Genomic DNA, 27,468 nt, shown 5'->3' with positions numbered 1-27,468 from the left:
CCGTACGTAACAAAGTGCCGGGTTCTTTGAGAAACCGATGTGTTTAGTTGTGTGTGTGTTCCTGCTTGTAATTAGAAGAGAGCTAAGGAAACAGCAGCGGGTGGAAGGAATCCGAGGTTGTGCTCGTTGGCGATGCATTATGCATAAGCTCTGAATAGCCATAACATGGGAGAAAGGGGGATTGTTTGGCTCCTCTATTGTTGTTCTGCCTGAACTTGACTACAGCCCTGGCTGGGGCTGAGCCTGGGCACACTGAGCTCCGGAGCACGGGACTGAGTGGCAGCCCTGCAGGCTGCGCTGCGGTGCCTGCTGCTTGCAGCCCTCGGCCTGCACTGCTGCCAGGAGCAGCTCTGTCCTGGGCTGGGCTGTAGGGCTGCACCCCGGGATGGGCAGCTCTGTGCGCAGGGTCTGTCATACAGCTCCACTAGGGGAACCTGCTCTGTGGATGAAAGTAGGATCCAATGTATAAGTTTTAGTAAGTCAGTGGTGAATTGATGACCGGGGAGAGCTTTGTTACAAATAATTGTTGAGTTCTCCCTTTCCCCTTATGTCTTCCTGGAAAGCTCCGTGCAAGCTGGAGAAGGCAAAGTGTGCTCTCCTTGTGGACGTGACTGGTTTCACTAAGCCTACATACGCATGTTCTATTTTTAAGCCAGTAGTGAAAAATTTAAGAGTACATGGTCTGCTCTGAGAGTCTGTGCTTGGAAAGCGTTTATTTTAGCTTCATGTGCTGCAGATTTATTTCAGGCAGCAGCAGTGAACTCTTTCCTTTATGTTCCTGGGAAGACCCCATCCTTCAGCACCAGTTTATCTGGGCTCACCTTCACATCTATTCCAGGAGACTCAGCTCTGCACCTCAGCCAGTCCCTGGGTTGTGAGGGCTGTGTGAGTAAGAAGGGTTGGAGATAAATGCCATCATTTAGCAACGACTGGCTGTAATCAAACACATAGTAGCCCTGGAGGAATTAATGAATTGCAGCATAGACATAATTAATGATTTTTCTCTTGCGTTTCGCAGATGAGAAGCAGGTTTTGTGCCCAGAATGTTTTACTTTGCATCATTAAACCGTGAGATGAGTTGAATTATGAAAGTTAACTTTTTGTTTTCAAGCTTGGATTTACGCTTTTGACCACGTACTTGGAGTTACAAACCATTCACAGTGGCTGGAAGTCTTGGGGCTCTGGTCGTTTTCAGCTCTGGCAGGGAGATGTGCTTGAGTTTGGTTTGTGTGTCCATGAAGTAAGGAATGTTTGCCTGTGTGCTGGCAGGCAGGGCCGTGCTGAGCTCCTGAGCAAGGCTCACTGAGTGCAACTGCTGCCTGGCCTGTGGCCTCAGCCGGCTCTGTGTCGATCTGCGTTGCAGCATCCTCCTTTGTATGAGCAAGGTAAAGGAAATCCCGTCAGCAAGTATTGCTTCCCTCTGCTGCTTCCCTTCCCTTCTGCCACACACATACTGGTAGCCTAGATGGGACATAAGCAGAATGGAAACTGATGGATCATAAAGACAACATCGTAACAGTAAACTAGCTTCGTGGCAGCTGTAAATTAAATAACTGTCTTCTTACTAACATTGTGTTACGCTTTACATTGATAGATGACTTCTCAAGATTTATTTTTACCTTTTTCTGTGGAAAGTCATGGCATGCTGAGTATTGACTTCCCTCCCCCCTCCTTCCCCATCCCCTGCTTCCATTTTAATTTGCAGTTATAGCTGGGCAGCAAATAAAATATTATTCTCTGTGCTCCTGGTGACTCATGGTGCTGACTGCTGTCTTTCTATAAACGGATTCAACTAAGCTGGAATCTCTTTAAGTAAAAATGGCTCTCCTATGAGCAATCCTTGGGAGGAGCGTGCAGGATCTTATACTGGAAGCCCCTTAACTTTAAGAAGGCTTTTGTTTATCAAAGCCGTGGTTCAGAACAGCACTTCTGGGAAGTCTCTCTGAAGTTTCTGCTGTTTTTATTTTTTCTTTCTTTTCCAAGGATGATTTTTATCTACTTTTTTTGTGTAGCATTCAGGCAGCATTCAGGCATTATCTACTATGTGCTGCCTTGTTGGTGTTTTGTGAAGAAGGATTTCTCTTATACCAAAACACTGCAGGGGTTTTACTAGGAGTATCTTGCCAAGGCCCCTCTTCCCACTCCAGGAAAGCACTGTGGTGAACTTTCATGTATCACAATCTCTAAAACATTTTGGGGTTGGTTTGTTTGTTTGTTTCCAAAGCTCTTGCTTATGTTTTCTTTCTCTTTAAGCTCCTCATCCTGCAATGGTTTAGTGCAAGATCTCTTCTTTGCGTGTCTTCCTTGGATTGCATGCATCTTTGCTCCATAATTGTGTTGCCTGTTAGTTGGGCACTTCTGAAGGAGGTGCCTGAACTTGATTGAAGAGTGGAAGAGTTCTAGAAGGTGGAGCTGGCTCAGTTTGGAAGCTGTTAGAAATAACCAGGGCTGGTTTAGCAGTGTAAGAGCCATGATGGTGATGCCAGAAATCTGGATGTTTCTCCATCTCTGTCATATGATTTCGCTGCCTGTTGCTCACGTGTACAAAGAGAGGTTCTCATTTGCTGCAGAGGAGACACCAGGGCTGGTGTTGTGCTACCAGGCTGTGAAGTGCTGCATGTGCCCTGATCCAATTCAGGTCCTGGGGGCTGAGCTGTTTTGTCTTACCTGGTTTGGAGCCTGCTTCTCTTCAGTGGGTTCCTTGTTGAATGTCCAAGTAGCTGAAGTCCTGGCTATGGCACAATAGATGTGTTTATTTGTTCTCCCGCAGTGGAAAAAATGCCATCTCCCTGTTAGTTGTGGAAGGGTGGGTTAATTTTACTGTGAAGGTCTGTTGCTCCTTTTGAACACTGATGCATTTCTCTTCTTTCTTCTTGACAGTGGGAGGAGGTGAGCATAATGGATGAGAAAAACACTCCGATCCGCACCTACCAAGTTTGCAATGTGATGGAGCCCAGTCAGAATAACTGGTTACGAACTGATTGGATTCCCCGCGAGGGGGCTCAGAGGGTATATATTGAAATCAAGTTCACGCTGAGAGACTGCAACAGCCTGCCAGGTGTCATGGGAACTTGCAAAGAGACTTTCAACCTCTATTACTATGAATCAAACAATGATAAGGAGCGTTTTATTCGAGAGAGTCAGTTTGCCAAGATCGACACCATTGCTGCTGATGAGAGCTTCACCCAGGTGGACATTGGCGACAGGATCATGAAGCTGAATACGGAGGTGCGGGATGTGGGACCTCTCAGCAAGAAAGGGTTTTACTTGGCTTTCCAGGACGTTGGTGCCTGCATTGCTTTGGTGTCTGTTCGTGTCTTCTATAAGAAGTGCCCACTGACAGTTCGAAACCTGGCACAGTTTCCAGACACCATTACTGGGGCTGATACATCCTCTCTGGTGGAGGTTCGTGGCTCCTGTGTCAATAACTCGGAAGAGAAGGACGTGCCAAAAATGTACTGCGGGGCAGATGGTGAATGGCTGGTACCCATTGGCAACTGTCTGTGCAATGCTGGCTATGAAGAACGCAATGGTGAATGCCAAGGTAAGATGAGCCATATTGTACTTTTCATTAGGGCTTAGTTGAATGCATAATTGAATTGGAGATGAGAGTAAATGGAGTAATGCCAGTAATTAGGAGCCCCTGTGGGATGCGATGGGACAGAGGGCTTTAATGAAGGAGTCCAATAGCTCCAGGTGGCAAGGCTAAGAATTATGTAATGTAAAACAAATGATACTGCCATAATAGGCAGAAGGCAAAATGCATTTTGCAGCAGGCAACTAAATTTGCATTGGTCTGTGACAGCCACCGAAATGCGTGCGACTGCAAAGCAGTGCAGCTGAGCTGCCATCATTTAAAGTGACAATTCTTTTAAGTTTCCCTTGGATAATGCAGTGGGGTAAGAACCAGAGTCAGGAGGAGGAAGAAGGGGGGGGGGAAAGAGAACAGCAGCAGTTTTAGCTGGATTATTTTCCCCCATTGAGAAGGGGAAGTCTTTGGTGTTTAACTTGTTGCAAATTTTTAGTGCTAAATAACCTTTTGATATTTGACACTGCCGCCTTTGTTAAATATTTTCATTTCTCAGAGGGTTTCCATTGTCAGCTTAATAATGGAGGTGCTAGGATACTCTTAGAAATGCTAAAAGTCTGCTCCCCCGCCCCATCCTGTGTACTGCTGAATTAGGGATTAAAGTTTATATAAAAGACAGATTATCCTAAAAAAGGGAGGGAAAAAAGCCACCCTCAAAACCTATGTTCTCTTCATCTCTCCTTTCTGGGAAAAGTAGTAGAAGGTTAAGGAAGGAGAGAAGAGTTTATAAATAAAATATCTTTGGCCTCAGCTTCTAAACTCTTGCTTGTGTAAGCGTAAATGAAGATCAAATTTGAAATGCTTTTGCACAGTTCAGTGGCCTGAATTCAGCCAGGTGCTGAATTGAAGCAGCTGAGTTACTTAGTAGATCTGAACCCGTGCTTTTGGGAAAGGTGCTTTGGAGCTAAATGTCTTCACATCCTCTTAGGGTGTTTTTCACCAGGTCCTCATTTAATGGGGACTGAGGACAAGCTAGCAAAGCAAGCATCTGACTGCCTTTGTGCTAAACTCCTATGAGAACACTGTCTTTTGAACATCCTGCTTGATTTCTTTTAATTCATAATTTTCAGTCAACATGAAGTTCCTTAGTGTATATTGAAATTAGGCTTCGGCGGGAAAAGTACAAAGTATGAGCCTCTGCCTTCATATGTGGAGTTTTTGCTAGATGGAAGAAGTCTTAAGTGCTTCTTGGCACTGAAATTGCCATGGGCTGTAGTGAGCGATGAGGGGGGCATCCTGTTTGGAGTAAATGACGGCCTTTGGAGTTCTGGGAGGCAGAAACTTGAAAACCTGCATGCGATTGAAGATGCAAACCTGCAGATGTGGCACTGCTTAGGAGAGCCACGGGTGGCTGAGGAGGTGTTGCTGTCTTCAAATAGATCGGTAACTTCTAGGCAAAGCATCTTGACACATTAACAGCCTGGGCTGTGAGAGGAGGAAGTGAATGAGGGGAAAAGCATCCTGGTTTATTGTGCGGAAATTATTCCTCCTCCTCCTGAAGGCCTGCTGGGTCAGCCCCGGGTCATACCGGCTGACACACATCTAATGCTTTTCCTCACCAGCGGCCCGGATGCAACATGGGCTCATCGTGTAATGAGCGCTGCCTTCTGTAAGGGAAGATGTTCAGGTTTTCCTGGTGGGCAGTGGTGGGAGCGGGCTGTTTTTTCTCTTTGTTTTCTGTTGTTGGACCGGACCTTGGGGCTGAATGTGCAGGGCATGTACCTGCTGGGCTCTGGAAACCCGGCGGCCTGTCTGTGCTGCTGGAGGGAGGCCAGGCAGCGTCACGTTCACAGCTGAGAAGGAAACTTTCTGTCTTCTTGGGTTTGCCAGAGTCAGGCTGGCCCGTGCCAGTTCTTCTCGGAGGACTTGAGCCAGCAAGTAATTGGAAAGTGCTAAACCCATTTCATCAGTGGTTACTTGTGGTTTCCTCTTTCAGCGTTTGCCGTTCCCCAGCCAGCACGGTTCACCAGGAAGCTCCTCTGGTTGCCGGAGCCCCGTGGAGCTGAGAGGCTCCTGTGGCATGGAGCCGGCCCCTGTCCTGCCCTCTGCCACCCCACAGCTGGGCTGGGTCCCACTTGGAGGCACTCTGTGTGGGGAGGGTGAAGTGAGGAGCGTTCTTGTGGGTTTGGAGCAAGGACGGGGGAGGAAGGAGAATGTGAATTTGTGAAAGGCGATAAAAGGATGCCAGGCTGGGCCTGGAGCTGGTGAGAGGGTTCCACCCCAATTGTTTTTCAATGGGCTGACTATGGCAGGACAAATACAAGGAGAGGTCAGAGGTTGTCCGTTCCCTCATCCATCTTCCCCTGTGATCCTTGGGTCAGAGTTAGGATTGATTAAGACTTTATATGTGTGACAAAAGCTTGCTGGGCAGAAGAGGCTCAGGGCAGCAGAGCGGGGCCTGCACTTGTTGCAGAGCTGCGGGAGACCTCTGCGTTCCCAGACCCGCATCCCCCTCACGGCCCTGGGAGCTGGCTGGGCTTCAAGTTCATTCAGCCCTCTGGGTTTTGAACAAGAGATGTTTCCTTGAGCTGCGTTTAGTTAATATCTGGTCTGTGTAGGAGAAGTATAATGGGAAGATGCTTCCCTTCTAAAATGCTTCCTGTAGTTGATATTAATGACACTCTGACCTTGACCAGGATGTATGGGGAAAAAAAAATGGTGTGTGTTGTTGGAGGTGTTTGAAAACGATTACACAAAGCCTGCCCTTCAGTCAAACAACTGCTGGGTTTTCTGCTGACTTTGATAATCACCTCGCTGAACTTCCAAGGGTTCGTATGGAATACAAGTACACGGAATGTGTATGTAGAATATATGCATGCACGTGTATAGACACACAGAAGCCCAGAGCAGGGATGGAAAAGGGCCGAGCATTTAATTCTTATTTGTTTTGCTTCAGAAGTGCCACAGGAGTGCTTCCACAGCACTGTCTTGTTTACTAGAAATACAAGATGAGCTCTGATTGCTTTCTGACAGCTGAATGGGTGCTGTGAACTCAAACTTGTTGTGCATCCTTGTTTTTATAGTTCTTCCCAGAACTTCCTGTGCTGTCCTTTAGGAGACAAGAGTGTGAAATACCACTGATGGAACCTGAAGCTGTCCCAGCCGGTGACGCATCTCACGGCTGAGGTGCTTTAGGGCAGCGTTGAGACATAGTGTTAAGATCTGCTCATATGCGTCATTGTTATGCAAATTGTTTTGTTGCACGATTAATATATTGCGGTTTGCGTTTAGTTCTGATTTCCTTACGATAAAACACAGCTTTTAAACTCAGATGGAGGAAGGGGGAAGCAAGCAGGAAGGGAGAGAAGGCAGATTAAAGAAGCAATAGACTGTAGCCATCTGTGATGGTTTTGATGCTGTGAAATTACAAATCTCAATTTTAGACCTGCCATTTAATATAAATATGTGAGACAGTTGAGATTTGTGCTGTGATGTTGTAAAGGTTATGAGAGCCAACAGCTTTGTCTTCAGCTCCACTTGGTTTTTTTTGAGCTGTGAATCGGCCAATTGGCAGAAAATCCGGTGTCATTTAAAATATGGCTCGCTCCCGTCCTCATCTCACTGCTGTTTTTAGAATTTTCCTGCTATCTTTGATAAAAGCGTCCCTTAGAAGTAATAATTTGAACGATAAGATTCGTTTTTATCTCAGAGGCTTTGAAGAGTGACTGTGATCACTGAGAGCAGCAGTTGGGTTTATATCAGAAGATTACAGTCTAATTATATGTATTTTGTTTTTCCTGTGATAAGGTTTTTGGATGGTGGGTTCTGTCGGGGTGGGAAGTGAAATGATTTGTGTGCGCTTTCCTGTTTTAGTCAGACGAAGGGTGTTTTTTTTGTCAGAACAACACTGAACACGTTATGCTTTAAAGGAGCTGAGAAGAGGGAAGCTACCAGGAGGGGCACAGCAGCAGTATTGAAACACAGTCTGTCTGAGCCAAACTTAGCTGGTGCTTCTCTCTGTTTAAGAGCTGCTTTGGTTTACTGTGCTCTGGTGGAGTTCAATGGATCTTCCAAAGGTTGATCCCAGTATTTATTTATTTTTAATATTTTTTATTTTTTGGTACCAATTGGGGTATTTTAAGATCCTCTATTTACACGTTGTGTAGACTCTGTAATGCTTTCTTTCCCAGGAACTCAAGCTGTAACTGTTATCAAGCAATGGTGCCTTTTTGTATCTCTTGGGGAAGGGCTTGTATCACTTCTTTCCAAAGTGCTGACAGAATTTCAACTGCTACATGGGAGAGCAGAACCTGTTCTTCATTCTGTGTGCTTCAGTGAAGAGGCAGCTCAGTAGGGTACGGTCCTCTCAATTGAAGAGAGATGAGCTGTTATAGCTTGAATTCCATGGCAGTTCTGGACAGTCTTTTGTGAGCCATATATACACCCTGGTTGGTTTGTTTTAGTAAAATAAGGTAAACAAAAACTTTCCAGACAACCTGTCTTGTGTGTGATGACTCCAGGATTTAGATCTCAGCTGTGCAGGGGTTATTATCTGTCTAATAACATGCTCCACTGAGCTTGGGCTTTATTGCATTTGTGAGAAGTGATTAAAGAAACGCTCGGCAGTGCACTTGGGTCTTTGGAGGCTGCATCAGAAAGCCCCCCAAACTTGTGGGATGAGGATCTTATCTGGTTTCGTTGCATTATGCCACATCCTTTGGATACGTTGTAGGGAGCAGGTGAGGTCACCCACTTTTGTGAATCAGAGACAATTAGCACTCCCATGACTAAATGGACATTCATTTTATAAATATTCAGAGCCTGTTTCACCTCCCTGGGAAGCAAACATGTTGGTTCCCTTCTCTTTCCTCTCCTGGAGACTGAGGAAGCTCTCTCTGTGAATGGGGATTGGCAGCTGTCGGATGACTTGTCTTTTGCATGCAAGCAAACTTCTCATTTACATCTCTTGTATACACCCTCATGCAAAGTAGCACACCCATTTCACAAAGGAGATAAGAGCTTCCTTTGGAAATGCCAGCCAAAATCTCCTTCTGTTTATGCAGGGCTCAAAGATTTGGATTTTATGCAAATGATTCTGTTTTGATTTAAATTCTTTGTTTAAGAGAGAGTGTAATATTTGCGCTGTGTGCTCCTTGTGTCCTGGGTCTCCCTTTGACTGTGGCTGGCTGTCACTTTCCCAGTCTCTGCAGCCCTCTCACTTGCTTCCAGCTGAGGTGCAGGAAAGCTCCAAGCTCTGGAGCTCAGCGCTCCTTGCAGAAGCGGTTGCTGGAGGTGCTGGAGGCTGCTGTCCTGCCTGCTGGGGCTGTGGGCTGTGATCTTCTCGGGGTATTCACCAGTGACCTCAGAGCGCTACTTGAGCTCCAGCCTCAACTGGGGGAGCAGTTGATGTCACACAGTGGGATTCCTTCTGGCCCATAAGTGCGCACACACATCCCCCTAAAGCCTCACACTCCTCAGTGTTAGCGGTGCATCGGGCTGAGATGTGCCACAGCCCCAGTAGTGCCTTTGGCATGGCCAGCTCGGCTGCCTAGTGCCCCAACCCATGGCTGCAGCCTGGAGTAGAGAGGCCGGGACGGCTGGTAGCACTTGGGTAAACATGCACAAATGAATCTGTGGTCTGTATTTACCGAAAGAAAACTATCTGTGAGAAAAGTTCTGCTTTCTGAAGCCTTGTGATTACACAAGGGCCTGCGTTTTGTTTTATTTTTGGTTTTAGTGGCTTTCTGTTCTTTTTAACTTTTCTTTATTTCGACTTTACTTAAAATTGCCTTTGGCTTGAAATAAAGCTGAGGCTCATTAAGTGCTCCCAAAACACAGGCTTGTTCAGAACAGATTTGTTGAAAGGTTTATTGATATAAGCTAGAACACATGCTGCATGAATGTACCGTATTTCTTTAAAGTACCCTTTTTCCATTTTGTGTCTTTATAAATCAGTGGTATGAAATTGGGACCCTGATTGTGTTGGGGCTACATCCTATAGCCAACAAAGGGGAAAAATAAGATTGGGGGGGGTTCATTTACTTCCCCCCCCCCACCCCTTTTTTTTTTTCTCCTTTCTTTTTCTGGATGCCCAATTAGTGTTTAACTTGAAGGTAATTTCACAGGGGTAGTAAAGTGCACAGTGTGAAACCTTGTGGCATAATTAAACTGAGGAAAGGCTCTTTAAAACAACAAAGGAACGTGCAAAAACTTTGGTTTTGCCCTAATAGTCACCCAGAAAGAGAGACCATGCTGTTTAAAGTACAATATGGATGGGCCATTAAGGTTTAAAAAAAAAAAGCCATACTGTGCAGTTGCTGTTTGCTTTAGTTCCATGAGTTGTGGGTATGGAGAGAAAACCCAGCTCCCAGGTCTGTTTGTGCTTTTGTTTTTGGGGGTGGGTTCCAATCTCAGTGTGTTTGTGGAGCTGCAGTCGGTTCCATGGGACTGCATGGAGGTAAAGGTGTGCTGAGAGTGCACTGCCTGGCTCTGCCTGGTGTCCCAGCCACAAGACAGCTTTATTTATTTAATTCCCCCCCCTTAATCATCAAAAGGAATTGGTCACCTTCTAATCAGCTGCCAGTCCTGCATGCTGCAACTCCTTAAGATGCCATTTAAATAAGGTGATCGATAACTATCGTTTCTCCTTGTGCGTGTGGGTACTTTGTACAGCCACAGTTCAAAGCTGCAGCACAGTGTCTTAATTACTCAGATAATCCTGTTTGCTTGTATTTTTAAACTATGAAGCGCCGGGTAATTATTCAATTCTTAATAGAAGGCAAATGGCAATGTAAACAATAATTAGGATGTTAGACTAATGTGCTTCAAAGCAAATTGGATTTTTTTTTCATATCGTTCAGCATGAAGTCCCATAAAGCTAACAATTTAGTGGCGAGGAAACGAGATCCATTTTGTTCATATTTTATGGTGTTATCTCTCCATGCCTGGTTCCTTTGAGCAGCCACTGACCTGCTGTGACATGGTCCTGTGTTGAGCTGTGCTTCTATGGCTCTGGTGGGTCCATGGCCCCTGCAGGCCGGGGTATGGTGTCATGGCCTTCCTTTGCCCACAGAGGTGGCTGCCTCCAGTCCAGCTCCAGTCTGACCCTCTCAGGCTTTGGAGGCAGGACTGTGTGCTGTGGTAGAGCTGCAACGTTGCATCTCCTGCTTGGAGAGCTCTCCTGGTCTGCACAGCTCATCTCCAGTTGTACAATAAGCGTAACACAAGCTGTGAGCACTCAATTGATTTCTCTGCTGTCTGTAAATCTCATGGATATGGCATATATAGGAACTTCCCCCGGCCTTAATTAAATCCTGTCATCGTATCTATTCCTTGAGTTGCATGCAGCCCGTGGTCAAAGCTGATATGTTGGCAGAGGTATCCATCATGCCATGTGGCTTTACTGTGCATTGCTGGAGTGGCCTGCCATGGCCAGGGCCTTGCCTGGCTGCACCACCTCAGCACTGAATAGACTGAGCAGCCAGCTCTATTTTCCCTATTTATCAACATTAAGAAAGGCCAAAATGTTCTCCAGCGCTGATACTGAATTACAGGAATTGAATTACAGAAACTTAATTTTCAGTAGACTTCATTTTTATTCTGAGAAGGGATGGGAGAGGATAAGCAGTGGAGCACTTGAAGAGGTTTTGGTGTTGTTTTCTGATAGTAATGCAAGCTATCTCTGTATTAAAGCGTGCGCTTAAAGGGTGTGGGTTTCTTTATTTTAAATCCCAGAGGCCTCTTGCCAGGCCACATTGTAATGGCATTAATTAACAAGGTCTGTCTTTCCATACATAAAACATCTCTGTCTGGGGAGCTGAGGAGCACTGTCAGCCTGGTCTTCTGTGAACCTGGTGCTTGAATTCATTTGTTTGCAGGGCTTAAATGTTTCTGTAGTTGAAAAAGAGGTGGCTGCTTTGAAAACAGTTCCCCTTTGAAGTGCCCGGGCTGGCAGCGCCTGGGGCAGCTGGCGGGCATGGTGCCATGTGAGAAGCACAGATCAATACCTTCCCTGCCCTGCTCCCCAGTGTGCAGTGCTGCCCCAACCGGTTTTGGGAACTCTTCCTCGCGGGGCACATCCAGCTGGGATGGCGTGGAGCTGGGCCCATGGAAAATGGGTTCTGGGAACTGATGGCTTTGGAAAGAGCTGGCTTTTTTTTTTTTTTTTCTTTCCTTCATACGACTCCTGTAATTATGGTGAGGATTAGAGGGAAAGCGAGGAGATCAATAGGAGAGCGCAAGTTGCCTGAACTTCTCTTCAGATGTTGGAGTACTGCATGTTGTTGAACTGCATTAGTGCGTATAGAAGATTTCTTTGGGCTTTTTCAAGAGACAAGTAAACAGAAATTAAGAAACGTGTGTGGGCAGTCCCTACTGCTTCACAGAGATGCTCGGGGGCAGTAGCTGCTGGATAATTATAGCAGGAGGTGCTTAGATACAGCCATGTTTGCTGACAAGCTGAAGAAGATGGGTCTGGCTTCCCCCAGCCTGCTGTGCACACCTCCAGTGTTGGTACCTGCTGGGAGCTGCGGGCTGCTGCCTTGCCCATGGCTTTCTGCTCAGCGAGCTTCTGAGTCCTGAGTGCCCCTCTGCCAGCAGACACAGCCCACCTTCAGGAGTGGCGGTGGCAGTTGAAATCTCCTGCATCCAATGATGTTCAGTCCAGCTGTCACCTGAAGTGGAGACAGTTCCTTGGGAGGCTTCTTGTGGTCTTGTGCACCTGAGCTGCTGGGAGATTAGTTGAAAGAAGCTGTTGCTGCTTCTTTCTAGTGGCTTTGGTATTTGCATTTTGCACACCTGCCAACATCCTCCTAATCTCTGAAGTACTGAAACGCAGCTATTAGGTTGACACATTTTGTCCACTCGTAATTAGTTCCTGGATTTCCTCATTTATTTTTGTGGTGATCAGAAGTGTCCAGGGTAGAGCTAATAAGACAGCTGAAATTGAGACCAAGTCCCTTTACACGTTCCACCTGCTCATTAATCAAGGGCTCTGCAGTTAATGAGTACTTCCCAGGTAATATTTAATCTCAGAGTAGCAATAGTTACACTTAATGCAAAAGAACTTCTTTTTTTTTGCAGTTTGTTACTGTAGATGTTCCCATGGCACAGTGGCAGCCTTGTCACATGCTGATCCCAGGCACTCCTGTCATGCTGACCCACATTTGGGAGACTCCTGAAGGAGCCATGATGCTTTCATGGTCCCATGCTTTAGGCTGCGCACAGCTTAGTGCTGGGTGGATCTGTGTATGCACAGATGTGGCTGATGAAGTAGTTCAGTAACACTTTGAAGGCCTGTTTAGGTAGGGGGAAGAGATGAGAGGAGTCAACAAAGATGTGAAGGCTGTGTGTATCACTGAAGTGCATCGTTAATCACCTGTGAGAATATTTCCGTTCTTCTGGCTGGATCTATCTTTGTGCAGGTGCTTAATCCATGTACTTGATTCACCTTAAAAATTCTCAATACCTTTGTATTTTGTCTCTTTTGAAGACAAACACTTGTTACTCAGTTTTAATGTACCCAAAATTAATGTATCCAGTGACCTTGAATTCCATGCACTTAATAGCTTGGGAAAGAGCTCAAAGGGTTTGGGGCACTGTGAAAACACCCATTTGGAGCTTTAAGGTAAGTGAAGTACTTTGATTTGTGGGAGAAAGAAAAAGAAAATCCTGTGTGCAGAGCTGGGGCAGCAGCAGGCAGACAGCTGAGCAGAGTCATAACATTGCCAGGGAGAGCTGCTGGCCCTGGGAGTGGGACAGTGAGCTGTGAGGGCCCTGCTGGAGGCTGAATGGAGCAGGTTCACCTGGGGGGTGATCCAGTACTGCAGGGCCGTGACCACAGCGATGTGCCCTTGTCTTTGCAGGAGCTGTGGAATCCCAGGAGCAGTGTGGCCTTATTGAGTGTCCTGTCTCCTTCCTGCAGGGCTGCACTGAATAGTGTCTGTAAAGGGCTTTTGGGTTCAGGCTGAGCTGTAATTGGTACACAGAGGTATAAGGAAGGTCTCCATCATTCCTCCCGTTTTGAGTTTGGTTTGTTCTTCCATGCAAACAGAGGTGCTCTGTAGCTGGAATTTGTGCTGAGCTTTTAGCAGCTGCCTGCACACTGTGGGCATGGCTGTGAGAAGGAGCTCGGAGCTCTACCCACCATGTTGCTTTGCTTCTTCAAAGGTCACTATTAAGTCCTTTCTTGTGGTTGTGCACTTACCACGATCCCTGCAGAAAGCCAGCTAATGTGACCTCTCCGTACACCTGTATTAAAGTTTGGGTTAAAAATGCACTGTGGCAGAGCAAAGGACAGACATTTTTCCATGGGATTGTTGAGCTCTTTGCGAATGCCAAATGGCTCAGTTAACTCTTGTGCAAACATTGCCTTTTATTTGACTCTGTAGTTTGCCCTTTGAAATACAAACATATTTGTGTCAATCAGCAAGTCTCCCTTCCGGACTTCAGGTTGACCCTGCACAAAGAAATGTGACTGTGCAATTATTAAAGGTGAGGCGTTCGTTTTAACAAATGCTGAGTAATTGCCATTCAGTTGTCTCTGTGCCTTTGTCATAAATGATGGCAAGGTGCCCTTCAACCAGCTGAATAACAGGGAAGGTGGGTGTTTGTAAGGAATAACTCTTCACATTTGCAATGTGTTGTAAGTATTGTGTCACAGCAACTTGGGTAGGGCACAGAAGAAACTTACCTGCTTCAGCTTAGATTGCAAGAGCCTTATTTGGGCTTTTAAATGCAATTAGATCAAGTGTTATAGCTCTATCTCTCAGACTGATGGAATTATTGGGGAGTGTCAGGGTACAGAGAGAGCAGCATTTGCCCATTATAAAACAATCTAGAGTATGTGTATGTAATACCTGGTAACTTACCTAGTGCTCCCTACAATCAAAAAGACTGAAGACTTGCTGTTCTCCCCCACCACAGAATTGGCAATAATCGGAACAAGGCTTTTAATGTTTTCCAGCAGTTTTTCCACAACGTGTAGGCATGGAGCTGGTGCCCCTGCACCAATGGATTCCGGACAGGGAAGTTGTCAGCTGCAGTGGGGGGAGGTGTGGATGAGTTGTGTGAAAGAAACACTCTGAAAATCAGACCTTACAGCTGTGTTTAGAGGAGGTCCCCTGTCCTCTTCCACTTGTGTTTGGGGTTTTTTTGGAAGCTCTTTGAAGGAACAAAAGCCTGGTATAAAATTAAATTGGAAGCGTGCACATTGCTGACAGTGTGTGGAGCTACAATAAGGATGTGCAGCGCTGCTTTGACCTGTCTTTTCTTTGTGCATTAGCTCATAATTCCTGCATCCTTCATCCAGCGTGCATTTAATTTCTTGGAACAAATTGTTTAATGCCCTGAATTCAGCAGACATGAATCTTGCAAGTAGACCTTTGATAATAGATAAGTACAGGTGATAAGGGGAGATGAATTTTCTTTAAGGGAGTGCTTTTCCTTTTGGCTCCTCAAAAAGCTTTTTCAGAAGAGTAGATTCTGATTTTCTTGTTCCTATCACCTGCCATGGTTTTGGCTTTATTCCAGAAGGAAATACTTGAAATACTAGGCGGTGTCTTTTTAACTAGACCAGACCTTGATTCCTGGATACAAAGGCCAAAAGGGTACAAGGGTTGTGTTAGAACTTACTGCTCTGCTGTCTTCAAGGAGTTTAAGTTTTGGGCTTGCTTAGAGTTGAAGAGATCTTGAAATGCCTCACTTCTTAAAGCAGAGGTGTGTACGAGTTTGTTGTATGGACAGAGCTGGTAATAGGCAGGAAATAGTGGGCTTAAGTAGCAAACAGAGCAAATCAAGCAAGATATGGGGGAGAGGGGGTGTAGTGCCAGTGCAGATTGCCCTGGGACATGGAATGGGACTGGGGCATTTTCAGAACAAGCTAGTGGAACTTCTGGTGGCAAGGTTTGGGTACAGGTATCCTCCTGTGGTGCAGGGGAGCAGTCTAACCAGAGTTCTCACCTGCCTTTTGCAGTAAATGCTCCTGTGCAGTTGCTATGGGATCCCTCCATCTGTGTCTTCTTGTAGCTGTGATGCAGCCCTTTGAGGTCTGACCTAGAAACAGAGACCTGATCACAATCTCTTTCAGCTCCTTTCCCCCAAGAGAAGCAGTTTCAGTCTGAGCAGGTCTTGGGCTCTGTAGTTCCATCCCTGCATTTCAGGGTCCTGGCTCACTGGGCAGGTGGCTCCCACTGACTGGGACCAGAGTGGGCAGCTTGGAGGTGCTGGTGCCTCTGCCACCTCATTCAGATTCAGTGCTGTGTGCTTCGCTCTGTGAGCCTGTGCTGCGTTTGGACTTAATTTTGCATTCCCTCCCACGCAGCTCAGGTATTTGGCGGATTTCTCAGCTTGTTGAAAGGTGGCTTCTTGTGTGCAGATGACAACCTCTTCTGTGCACCCAGGTTGGTCTTAACGTGCAGCATGTGTACGCTTACAATCTGAATGAACAGGTACCTGCTAAGGAGGCATTGCCTGCTCAGGTATAGTCCTCCATGTGTTGGGATGTGGAGAAGGGACATTAAGATTGTTTACGAGGTCAGAGCCATAGCAAGCCTTGCACCTCCTTTGAGTTACGATATCATTACCTGAGCTGTGGGAACCAAGAAATAAAACCTCTTACTGTGAAATATGAGGAGTGCTTATGACTTTGAAGTATAGTGAGGAAGAAAAATGCACACTACGTCCTAGTGCTTTTTTTTGTTGTTGTTCTGTTGCTGTGGGGTTGATTTTTGTTTACTGGTTACACACACAGAATAGATATGGCATTTGTTGAGGGCGTTTTTGCTAGAGAAATACCCCTGTTATTACATTTCCTTTTGGGTTATGCTGGGAAAAATTTTCCTTTCTAAAACAAATACTTTATTCAAGCTTAATTAAATGAATGTGGCACTATTTCTCTCCCTAGTACTTGTATGCATGCAAGTCCAGTTCCTTTTTTTTATTGCCCTACATTCTGCTTCTCATCCTTGGACACAATTTCTGCCCTGTTGTAAAGGGCGTTACTGTGTTTGACCAGATGAGTGGTTGCATTAAAATGTTGTTTGAATGGCACATAGCTCACTGAAGCAATATTGATTAAGCTGATCATTCACAAATAAGGTCTAGCTGCTCTTGTCTGTTCTTGTCCTGAAAGCCACTAGCAGGTTTTCAACAACTGAAAGCAGCTGATATCTGTATGCCCTATAGTTAAGGATCTATCAAAAGCTACTTTGGCAGTTGTAATGTCATCCTTTATAGGTACTTGTCTCATAAGTCAGTTCTGTGAAATTAGGTAACACTATTGCAAGGTTTGGTATCTGCAGATGTGGGAGGAATTTAAAAGTCATCAATAACAGAGAAAAATGTTTAGGTGTAAAAACTGGAATGAACGTGGGGTATCAGGACAGAAAGATGTATTGCAGGCAGCAGATGTAGCAAAGACTGTCCCGGGAGAGAACTGCCGTGGCAAAAAGCAGCGTCTGTCAAAGTTAACATTTGGTTTCTTCAGAAAATGGATTTTGTGGTCTTGTTGGCTACTGTTATGTCAATAACTTGCATCAAAACTTCCTCAAGTCAGAACATCTGTTGCGGCCAATGGAAAGACTCCCCTTGACTTTAATGTGCTTTGGACCAGTCCCAAAATGCAAATAGTTTTTTCTCTCATCCTTTGAAGTCTTTAACATTTCATGGGCTCCCTTATGTTATTGGTAATTTGCAGCAGAGGTATTTTGCATGCAAATGAAATTTCGGCGGTAACAACAACTGCATTTGTGAGTATGCATGGAAGCACGCACACACGGATATCGGTAAAGCAAGTTGTCCTTTCCAGCATATGAAGCTCGGAATTTCTTTGTAATAGTGGGCTGCTCATAGTAACTAGAACTGTGATCTGATGTGTTGACAAATACATATAAAAGCCTGCGTAAAACTGCCAAAATATTTTTTTGATAAACTTGTATAGAGCCAGTGGACCTTTGTTGTAACTTGTGCATGTTAATGCATGTTTTCTGTGTGAAAATGGCACTTGTCAGTAACTTGCTACTGTCATACACTGAAGCGCTGTAATCGAGCTTGAATTCACTATGGATTTATTTATTTACCAGATCAAACAGTAACTTCAGTATGCAGTGCTGATTTTGTTTGGTAGTGTGAAGTCATGAGCTCAGAGTGGGGCCACAGATGCTATTCTTTGCAATGAAGTGAGGTCTAGCAAGGTACAGGGTTGTACTGATTTTGGTACAAACATTTTTAGGTATCTTAGCTCATAAAGACTTGCCTAGGGCTGGAACAGGCGGAATGTGTTCCTTTGCAGTACTCCACAGCCCCACATGCCTCAGTGCTTGGCCTGCACTACTGCTGGGCTGTGCTGGTGGGGACTGCTGGCCTGGGGCTGCAGGAGGGGAGAGGGGAAAGTAATCCACGTTTCTAATTGCTTGAAGACCTGGCTAGGAACATCCTCTGAAGAGAAACGTCAGCTATACAGTGATGCAGGAAGCCATTGCGTGTCAGGGGAACTCCGTGTATAACTTGAAATGTAAAAAAAAAAAAATGAGTCACCTTTTGGACCTGAGGCTGTTCTGTGGAGCTGTTGCTGATGGTGACAAGGAGGTGGCAGCAGGAAGACAGCTGGGGTCAGCAGCAGTGACCTGAGCAGTGATGGCAGCCCATGGCAGGGCTGTAGGCTGGGGGGAGCACCAGGAGAGTGCGGCCGGGAGCTCCCACCTGCGTGTGGTTGAGTCTGCTTGTTTCTGTAAGAAAGGGATATGTGAATAGTGGAGAACTGAAAAGAGATTGTTGTAAACCAATGTGATTGCTCAACCCTGACAAAACACAAAGCCACCAAAAACAGTTTCTTGTTGTCAGCAGAAGGCCTTTAAAGGAAAGAGTTGTCTTTTTTTGGTTCTTTGCATTTATTTTGCAGTGACCTAAGAAAATTTCATGTTGAGGACAAGAGAAGGCAAGGTGTGGTGAATACATAGTGGGGTAACGTTGCCAGACATATATATGGCTGCTGACTGTGCTGGAACCTTGTGCAGCGTGGCCACCTGCTACATAGATGGCAGACTGAGGTACTTGAAGTGTTATGGGCAGGCTGGTTTGGTTCAAAAATCCTGAAAGGGAAGGAAGGGGAGGACGTGGGGCCCTGGGCCAGGTGCTGGTGGAGGCAGGTATGGCAGCGCTGCAGGCCCTGCATTAGCTGCTGGGCCATCCTGTGCCTGCAGCTCCTCCATGCTGCTGAGCAGCACCTGCGGCCCCCAGCTGCTGCTGCTGCCCTCAGCAGGATTTCTGCTCTGAGGAGCTGGTGAGCACAGACCAGGAGGAGCCGGAGGCTGGCTCCTTTAATCCTTGGAGCCTGGGGCTCCTTGAGCAGCCCCTGATTGCAGTGAGGCTGTGCTTCCTTCTCAGCCTGGCTCTGCTTCGCCAGCTCGAGGCACAGCCCCGGGGAGGGTGTGGAGGAGCAAAGGAGAGACTGCAGCCTCCACCCTGCCTGCTGCTGGCTGCTCCCTTCAGACCCAGCTCTGGAGGCTTTCTGATTAATGGGCTGCACCATTCACCTGAACATCCTGCCCACCTTCTGAAGGCGAGTGGTGCCCCAGCTTGCTGTGCAGCACAGCTCTAATATCATGAGCTCCAGGGCTACCTCTGATAGGGGCTTTATTTGTGGCACGGCTTTGGCAGCAGGTATTAGCAGAACAGCTGATCTCATATGGTCAGTAACATCTGGCAGGTAAAGAGAGATTGCTATATCTCATCCCGTCAGCTTGCCTTGTGGTTCTGGGGTGCTGCTCAAACCACACCGTGATAACTGAGGGTGCTTGAAACTCATCCTGCAAACGCCTTGCTGCGTTCCTGATGCTCAGGGAGTTACCAGAGGGTCAGTGGTGCAGTGCCAGCCAGGGCCTTCCCAAAAAACCCACAACCCTAAGCGTGGGGTACCGCACAGATAGTTCGTGCTGTGTGACCTAAGGCTGTGAACTGTTTGTTGTGAGGCCCGAAGTTGTCTTTGTGAAGAAATGATACAAAGATGGCTTTAAATCTGCAGGGCATGCTTGGTGATGACTTTAAACACTGGAAAAGCCTTCCTTGTTACAGGGGAGGCTGGCAGTGCTTCATTGTAGCCAGACTTGCAACATGTTTGAAATTTCAAGTCCAGAAGTAGAATTATTTCTCAAGCCCAAGTTACATACAGCGAGTTGTAAGCGGTGTCACTTGGCAAATGCAGAAAGGGGGTCAGAGCAGGGGATCGCTGTCCTACCTGGTAATGTGGCTAAATTCAGTGCAGAAGCAGGGAGAAACACAATGTTCTGTCCCTTCTGGGCTTGTGTTCCTCATTTTATTATTATTATTTTATTTTTAAACCCACTGGAGAATATTTAGGCCATCATTCCAGGCTGGTTTGTTTTTTCCCACTGCCTGGCAGGATGTGCATTGATGCTTAAATGAGAGTGACAGTGCCCGCTTCATTGTCTTCAGACAGATTTTGGTAATGCAGCACCTCCTGCACTGACCCGGCAGCATGTTCCTGGTAGCTGTTCCTCAACCTGCACACAGACATGAGCCCAGCCACCCTCAATGCACAGTGCATTGCTCAGATCTCCTTTCATGTCCGTCTTTTCCACACGCAGCCCTTGGGTCTGATTCTCCCATCTTCCAGCTTTTACATCAGCGAAACTCCATTAATTATGAGAATTTCAATTTGCTACTTAAATTTATGTTGGTGCTGATGTGAGAAGACTCGGCCCATATGTTATTAAGCCGGTTTTATGAGAGCAGTGATCAGGCTGCTGAGTCATTATATCCATTTTACATTCTGAATTTTAATTGGTTTATGGAGCTTGTTAATTTTTGTTTAGTTTGCTGGTAGCTCATAAATGATTATCTTCTCTATCAAAAAAATGCCGCCAGTCCTTTCATCATTGCTTCTGTACGGTTTGACGCTTCTTGCAAATATTCAGGCAGGACTTTATTCTAGATAACTATTACATTGCAGCTTTGAAAATACCAGGCAGCTTTGTTTCGGCTTGTTTTCCTCTCCCTGTTACCAGGAACAGATATCGCTCAAACAACATGAGTAACAATTGGAACTTCTCAAGAATCAACTAATGTGAGTGATAGAACCGCCCAGGTGATGCATTTATGAGCGGAAGCGTATAAAGCCACATGAGAAGTCATTATGTCCACATTTTTATGTCATTTGGTGGGGATGTATCACTGTTTATTTGAATTACCCTTAGTGAAAAGCTGCCGGGAATACACAGCCAGTGTGTTGCGTGCAGGTGACTCTGTGTGGGGGTTTCCATAGGCAGCTGTTCCATGACCTTGCCCTACACAGGGAGTCTGAGACTTTCATTTCTGGTTTACTCACTGCCCCTCTGTATTTCACGTTCTAAAAATGCAGTGGCAAATCACATTGCACTAATGGAAAGTGCTGTGGCCTAGAAAACAGCTTTTACTGCTGACAGAATGGGCTGACGAAGCCTGGGCTTGGAAGGTATGCTATTTTTGACTGTGAAAAGTGGCGCGTTCTGAAGGTTTGCTGAATGCAGTAATGCGATTTCATGTTCTTCTTTGTTAGTCATTGCTAGCTGCTGGTGATGGTAATGGATGCTGTTAATGTTCAACATTTAATCAGCTAAAGTATATGTCTGTCTGCTTTTCCTTCTCAGAATTCGAGAGGATTATGATCAGTTTCATGTATTTTCTAAAAAGTCAAAAGCAGCTTAGAGGAGGTGAGCAGAGATCTGCTAAACCCATTTTAGAAACCCATGAGTGCAAATGCGTGATTATGTGAAAAGAATTCGGTCTTCTCACCAGCTGAGGAGATGTCTGCAGTTACCATTGGCATGTATTCTTTCTCCAACCTTGCCATGACCATTTAATGAGGTCTGATTCAGACTAATTCCCACAATCTGTAGGTTTTATTCCCTGCTGAGGCTGGAATATTTGAATGTCAACTCAGACATATATTTTTCTTTTTAATTAGCACATCTGATTTTTTTTCTTCTTTTTTTTTTTTCCTCCAAGGCCACAACCTCTGTCCCAATCCAGGCAGGTGAAATTTCACAAGCACTTTATCGTTGCTCATACCTCAAGCATCCGGACACACCTTTCTAATTGTCATTTATATCCGCCTGTCATTGCCTCTGGCATTTGCTGAGTTCACATTTCCATGTGATTTACTGCAAAACATTTTGTTTAACAAATCACCAGCGCACACTGACAGGGAAGTCCCCCTTAAGAAGCTGAAATAATGATTGCTTTCGTATTTGCCATCCTGAGATAGATTCTAAAAAATCAATCTGTCAGAATCTGTGCTTTGGGTTTTGCATATATGGAGAACTCTTGAAATGGGAAAACTCCAACCTTGAATCTGTGAGTGCTTGGAATTGCAAATGCTTTTTGTCATTTGCTGTGCATGTAGCAGGGTGGACGAGCTCAGAGGCAGCACAGTTAATCCCCGGTTGCAGGATTTTGAGTGCAGTTGGTTTCTGAGTCAGCATCAACCTTGCAAGTGTTCAGGTAACTATTAAAGTATTTGGAAGCTGAGACTGCTCCTTAGCAGTTCTGGGAGTGCTTTTAGTGGAACAGCCATCCATTCTGTCCTTTGTACTCAGCGTCTCTGGTTGCTGTCTGAGTATCCTGTATGTTGCAGGGACAGAAATTGTCCTGGGCCACCCCTGCCCATGGCATCTCACTGGGCATGCTGTGGTGGGCCAGAGTGGGGTCAGGAGTGGGTCTGGAGTGAGGCAGAGCCTGGGCCAGCAGGCTGCTGCCTGATCTGCTCATGACACCTCCATCCTCCAGAGCCATGGAGGTCTTTAGGACCAAGGCTGAGCCCAATGCAAATGTTCCCATGTGGGAGCGACCTTCCTTGGTGCTCTAAGGCAATCTGAGGTAGGGGACTTCTAATTTAGACCTGGAATTTTCTCTCCTTCTGTTATATGTTCAAACTTCATACCCTTCTGATGTCCTGAAATGACTGTGCAGGAGAACAAGCGTGTTTGTGTATTTCTGAGTAATGTCACTAAGTGTTCACAATGTCAAAACCCACTTACTGTTGACAGAGGTGATTCATATTGAGTCTTTCAAAAGATTGCTTATGTACCGTGATGAGTTGGGCACAACTTAAAAAATAGCTCTATTTAAGTGGCACATTTGCAAAATGTAAGCAAATGCATAAAAATAAAATATGGTGAAATATCCATCTTCCCCCTCCCCGTGTTAGTGGCTGATCTCATGCATCCAGAGCTCAGCCTGGCATAGTGCAAATTTACTGGCCCATTAGTGGCTGCTGTTTGACTGCACCTTCACAAAGGAAAAATACATCTTGAGAACAAACTTGACGTGTCAGACACACCACAAGCAGCGCATTGCAGCTCTGCTTGTCCTTCACTGTGCTGCTCTGCTGCCCCACATTTTCATTATGCACAAAATACTTATTTTGGTTGCTAGAAAATTCTTATCTGGGTGTTTGTGTGTGTGTTTCTTAACAACTGAATGCAAGCAAAGAAAAGTTGGCAAAGTGATTGCAAGTAAAGAACACAGAAAATCAATATGCTGGTCTGAACACTATTATTCAGAGGAACGGGTTCTCCTATGTTTTCCTGATAGACGAATATGGATTTTGGTAATCTAGTGATGCTGTGTTTGAAAATTGAAGCAAACACAGTGGTCTTCTCTGGGACACCTAACAAATCAATGGTGACAAGGGTTTGGTGGTGGGAGGCAAAGAGCAGATAGTGCTGCTGTGGGGTGGGCACTAGGAGAAGCCTCTGATGGCTATAGATGGCTGCTGGGCTCTTCGTGGAGTTCATCCATCTGTAGTTGCATGGTGCCTTTTACTGTGTGAAGCTTGACAGTCACAGAGACACTGGGAAGGCAGTGGAGCTCCTCAGGATGGGTTTCTCTAATTTGAGATGGACTGACAGTTAACAAAGGGAGAGAAAAGTGGGGGAACATGTCTGCTTGGCTGAGGTTTGGAAGCAAAGGCTACTCTTTATATCTGGGACCTATGGGAAAGTGAAATGTGTGTGCAGAAAAGAGATGATGGCTTTGCACACCCAAGTGTCTGTGTCGTGTAGGTGTGACGTTACCTAATTGACGGTGCCTCAGTCTCCTGGGCTATCCAAGATGCAATTGGGATACAACTGATAGCATTCTGTTAATTGTTGAGGCAGAATTAAGTCTTGATACGATGCAGTGAGACTAGATAAGTTGTGCTCATGAGAGCCATGAACTGATAGAGCTTATCAGACCAGGAAGAGTGTGGCCGATGGGAAGGATGTGAGTCACATGCCGGCACGGAGCACTAGGGCCTTGGCCAGACTCAGGGCCAGGTTTCTTTCCCAGAGTGAATTTTTGTGGCCTGGATTGAAGTCAGTGGTGCTTTTGGCCATTTCTAAATAGCTGCTGCTTACCGCAATGAATTTCTTTGTTTATTATCTTGTGCTCATTTAGGTATCGTGTAGATATTTGAGTTAATAGCTTAATCGTGTCAGCCATAAGGGCTTCTGAGTCAAAAATGTGATACTACTTTTAAGCTTATTTGCCAGTAGTTTTGTAGGAGATTTCAGATTATAAGCAAAACTAATTAGCAGCAGTGGGACAGGAGGCTTTTCTGCATCCCCTTGGTGGGCACAGGCCCTGCAGGCTGGCACTGCCCATCCCCATGTTGTGGCTTGGGGCCTGGCCACCACGCAGGCTGGGGCTGGCTCTGGTGCTCCATGAGACCTCCTGCATGACATGGGGCCCTCCACAGGGGAGGGAGGTCTCTCGTTCCTTCAGCAGCACTGAAGAGCTCCTGAGGAGCCATTGCTGTAGTGCTGGGGACATTGGGCTCACTGGGGGTCCAGCTCTTGGCCCTGCAAGCACTGCCCACCACTGCCATTGTGTTGTAGCAGAAGTCTCCCTGCTGGGCCCTGCAGTGCAGCCTGCACCTCTGCTGCTCTCCTTGGGCTACGCTAGTGCCTGGGGCTGGCACCTCCTTCACGTCATTGTGATAGATGACCCCCAGCCAGGGGTCCTGCTGCCATTCATGACCTAACGCTGTGCTCCAGTGCTGACGGTGATGTCTCTTTCCACAGGTGCTTCCCTCTCTTGCTTTTATTTGTTGGTGATAAAAGACTGTCACAGATAAATAGGCATGTTCTCACTTGACTTGATAATTTGCATGGTATTGCTGAAGGTGATTTATAATTTATACATGGAGAGGATTTGCTGATTTCATTAATAGCTTTCCAAACATCCAGATAAACGTGCTATCTCTCTAAATCAAGTGAACTTGAAACAGCCAAGGTATTCACCTGCAAGGGCTTCTGGCACTCCGCTCTTTCCCAGACAAGAGGAGTTTGACAAAAGAATGTGGGAACTGCCAAAATCCGTTTCCCCTTGCAGCCACCAGATCACCCCAAGGTGGGAGATTCCACCTATTCTTGCTAAATTATTCCTCCCTACTGAAAGGTTCATTGACAGAGCAGACATCCAGCTTCTTTGATTTTGAAACACGGACAGTTTCACAGCTCTGAGCATTCAGCTTGTGCTGGCTTTTCTTTGCTTTCCTTCCAACCATCCTGCCAGAGAGCAGGTAAACAGCCTCTGCAGGCTCCCTTTGCACTGTAAGAGGGCAGAGGCAGCCCAGCAGATTCCCTGCTGAGTGTGCCAGGCTGCTGCCATGGGTTTGATTCATCGGAAGTAATCTCCTCCTCTCTCACATGGGTGCCTTGTTATCTGGAGATCTCAGGGTGCTCTGTGCACAGTCATTGCTTAATTAAACCTCACAACAGCTTTTCAGTGTTTCCGTTGTGAATTTTATTGCCAGTTTATAAATGCATAAACTGAGGCAGGGATATTGGGTTTGTGCTTCGGGTGTCTGTGAAGTTTTGCGGGTCAATGAAGTGGTTCCAGAGGAGCAGCCCTGCTTTCCTCTCACCGCTGCTTTCATACCATTAGCTCCTGTGGGAAGAGGTTGTCTGCATGCCTGATCCCTGGGGAGGTGACCTGAAATTTACTTAGCAGTAAGTGAGGCCAGATCTGCTGGAAAGCAGAAGAATGATGTTTCCTCTTCAAGCAGTGGTATACATCATCACCGTGGATGCAAGAGGAAGGTTAGGGAGCTGTCGTCCGTATCTGACAGAGTCAGGAACTGGAGTAAGGAGACCTGTAGAAACCTTGTAGCCATGAGATCACACCTCGCTGTGAGGCACCAGGCCTTCAGGGAGAGCAAATGTAGGACAGCTCCAAGATGCCTCTCTGTATATTGTTGTTTTTGTGAATTGGATGTGGGTTTGGAACGAATCTGTAACCTCGTCTTCAGAATTGGATAAAAAGAGGCATGTAGAGAAATGGTGGGCGGTCTGAGTCATTCTTCTCCACATTAAAAATCTTTGGTGGAGAATCCCAAGTTCAAATGCACTTGCACAGCACCTGTGACGGGCACTTCTGAAAAGGTGAGTTCTGCTTTGAATGGAGAAACGTACAGCTTGGGAAATTTGAGGAGAAAAGGACAAACAATTGAGCTGCTGTTTTCCTGCTTTGTTGAAATTAAGCTTCATGATAATCTTTGCATCAGTAATGAACTAAAAGTGGTCATGCACTCCAAATAGCAAAGGGCAAAGAAGAGAGAAGCAACTCATCAATGTATGACCCTCTCTAAAATGTCATGGGTAATCAAGTGTGAAGTACTTAATGGATCATGATTTGCACTGCACTGTTTTGATTGATGTACTACTTAGTAGAGGATTGATAGTTTTTTACAGTGCTGTTGATGGGAGCCTCTCAGCAGTACCTCCTCTATTTCCTCTAGTGCTGCAGAGAGCCGAAGCAGCATCTGTTTGAAGCCATTGTGTTCCAGCGTCTTTGTGAAACGGTCAAAAATAGTGCAGAGTTGTTATCTTGCTTAGACCCTGATCTCATCAGAACTGTCTATATTTAGGCATCTTCAAAACCTTTGTGTCAAGCAATTCTCCGGGAAGACAAAAATAGCTTTTTTTTTTTTTTTTTTTAAAGACATGTTGTATGGCCATTTAGAGAGGACGTGATGATTCAACCATATTAAGGCATCTTGCTGTAGCTCCAGAGCTATCATCAGCTTGAACTTTGTTCTGGCTGCTTCACAGTTAACCAAAGGCTAAAAAAAAACCAACTATATATATATATATATGCACAAGTGTGTGTGTGTGTGTGTGTGTGTGTGTGTGTACACAACAGAAGCTGTAGTTCCCAGTTAGCTGGAAGGACTTGGCTCCTGCAGTTGTGATAGGAGTTCAAACAGTAGCAGAAAACATTACAGCTCTGCTGCAGTGAGTGGCATTCCACTTGCACAAAGGAAACAGCATTAAAGGATTTATATGCAGAATGAACCCACAAATTCTTGTCAATAGGAAATTCCTTGGAGGGGATTAATGTAATAATTACTTAAGGCAAATTGCAATATCTCATTAGCATATATTAAATAATTGAAAATAACTTGTTAGTTATCTTTATTGCCTTATTCAGTATTTCTTTTTAGCACAAGCCTTCAGATGATGGCAGTTAGGAGCAAACAGATGTGTTAAACGATGATGTTGGGGCTACGTGATAGTAGTTTTAGGCCTTTCAGTGTTAAGCTGCCGCAGCACTTGGTCTCAGACTTTATCTAATTTAGGAAGTTTAATTGCCTTTTTACAGAGTTGTCAAGATTTAGGAGATGAGAGATAATCCCCCGCTGGCTGGACAGTGCTTTGAGATGTGGATCTCTTTTCCCATCAGCGCTTTTACACGGCTGGGGAGAGGAGCTTGTAAGCAGGATTAGGGCTTGTTAATGTGGAGATTCAAGGCAATTAACCAGCTTTCGCTGTATATTTTAACACTTCGCTCATATTTTTTCTGTAAAATCTAGTTGCTTAAGCAAACAAACAAAAGCATCCTGCCCTCATTTTTCTATTTTCTTGTTTAAAAACAAAAAAACAAAACAACAAACCTCTTAA

General features: G+C 45.6%; 1 protein-coding gene across 2 annotated transcripts in view; it reads left to right on the top strand.

Annotated features, from left to right (window-relative positions):
- Positions 1 to 27,468, top strand: part of EPHA4 (EPH receptor A4) — a 231,670-nt gene that overhangs the window by 139,977 nt on the left and 64,225 nt on the right. For both annotated transcript variants that reach the window (XM_085513542.1, XM_015871334.3), the window contains one exon: positions 2,881 to 3,544. In XM_085513542.1, coding sequence (XP_085369668.1) covers positions 2,899 to 3,544 — 646 coding nt within the window. In that variant the 5' untranslated portion in view covers positions 2,881 to 2,898. The remainder of the gene's footprint in view (positions 1 to 2,880; positions 3,545 to 27,468) is intronic.

The sequence above is a fragment of the Coturnix japonica genome, chromosome 12, assembly GCF_054131305.1.
Source record: "Coturnix japonica strain WE chromosome 12, WE-NBRP24, whole genome shotgun sequence".
Taxonomy (NCBI): Eukaryota; Metazoa; Chordata; class Aves; order Galliformes; family Phasianidae; genus Coturnix; species Coturnix japonica.
The sequence above is the reverse complement of the archived record's forward strand: the minus strand, read 5'-3'. Positions and strand labels throughout refer to the sequence as shown.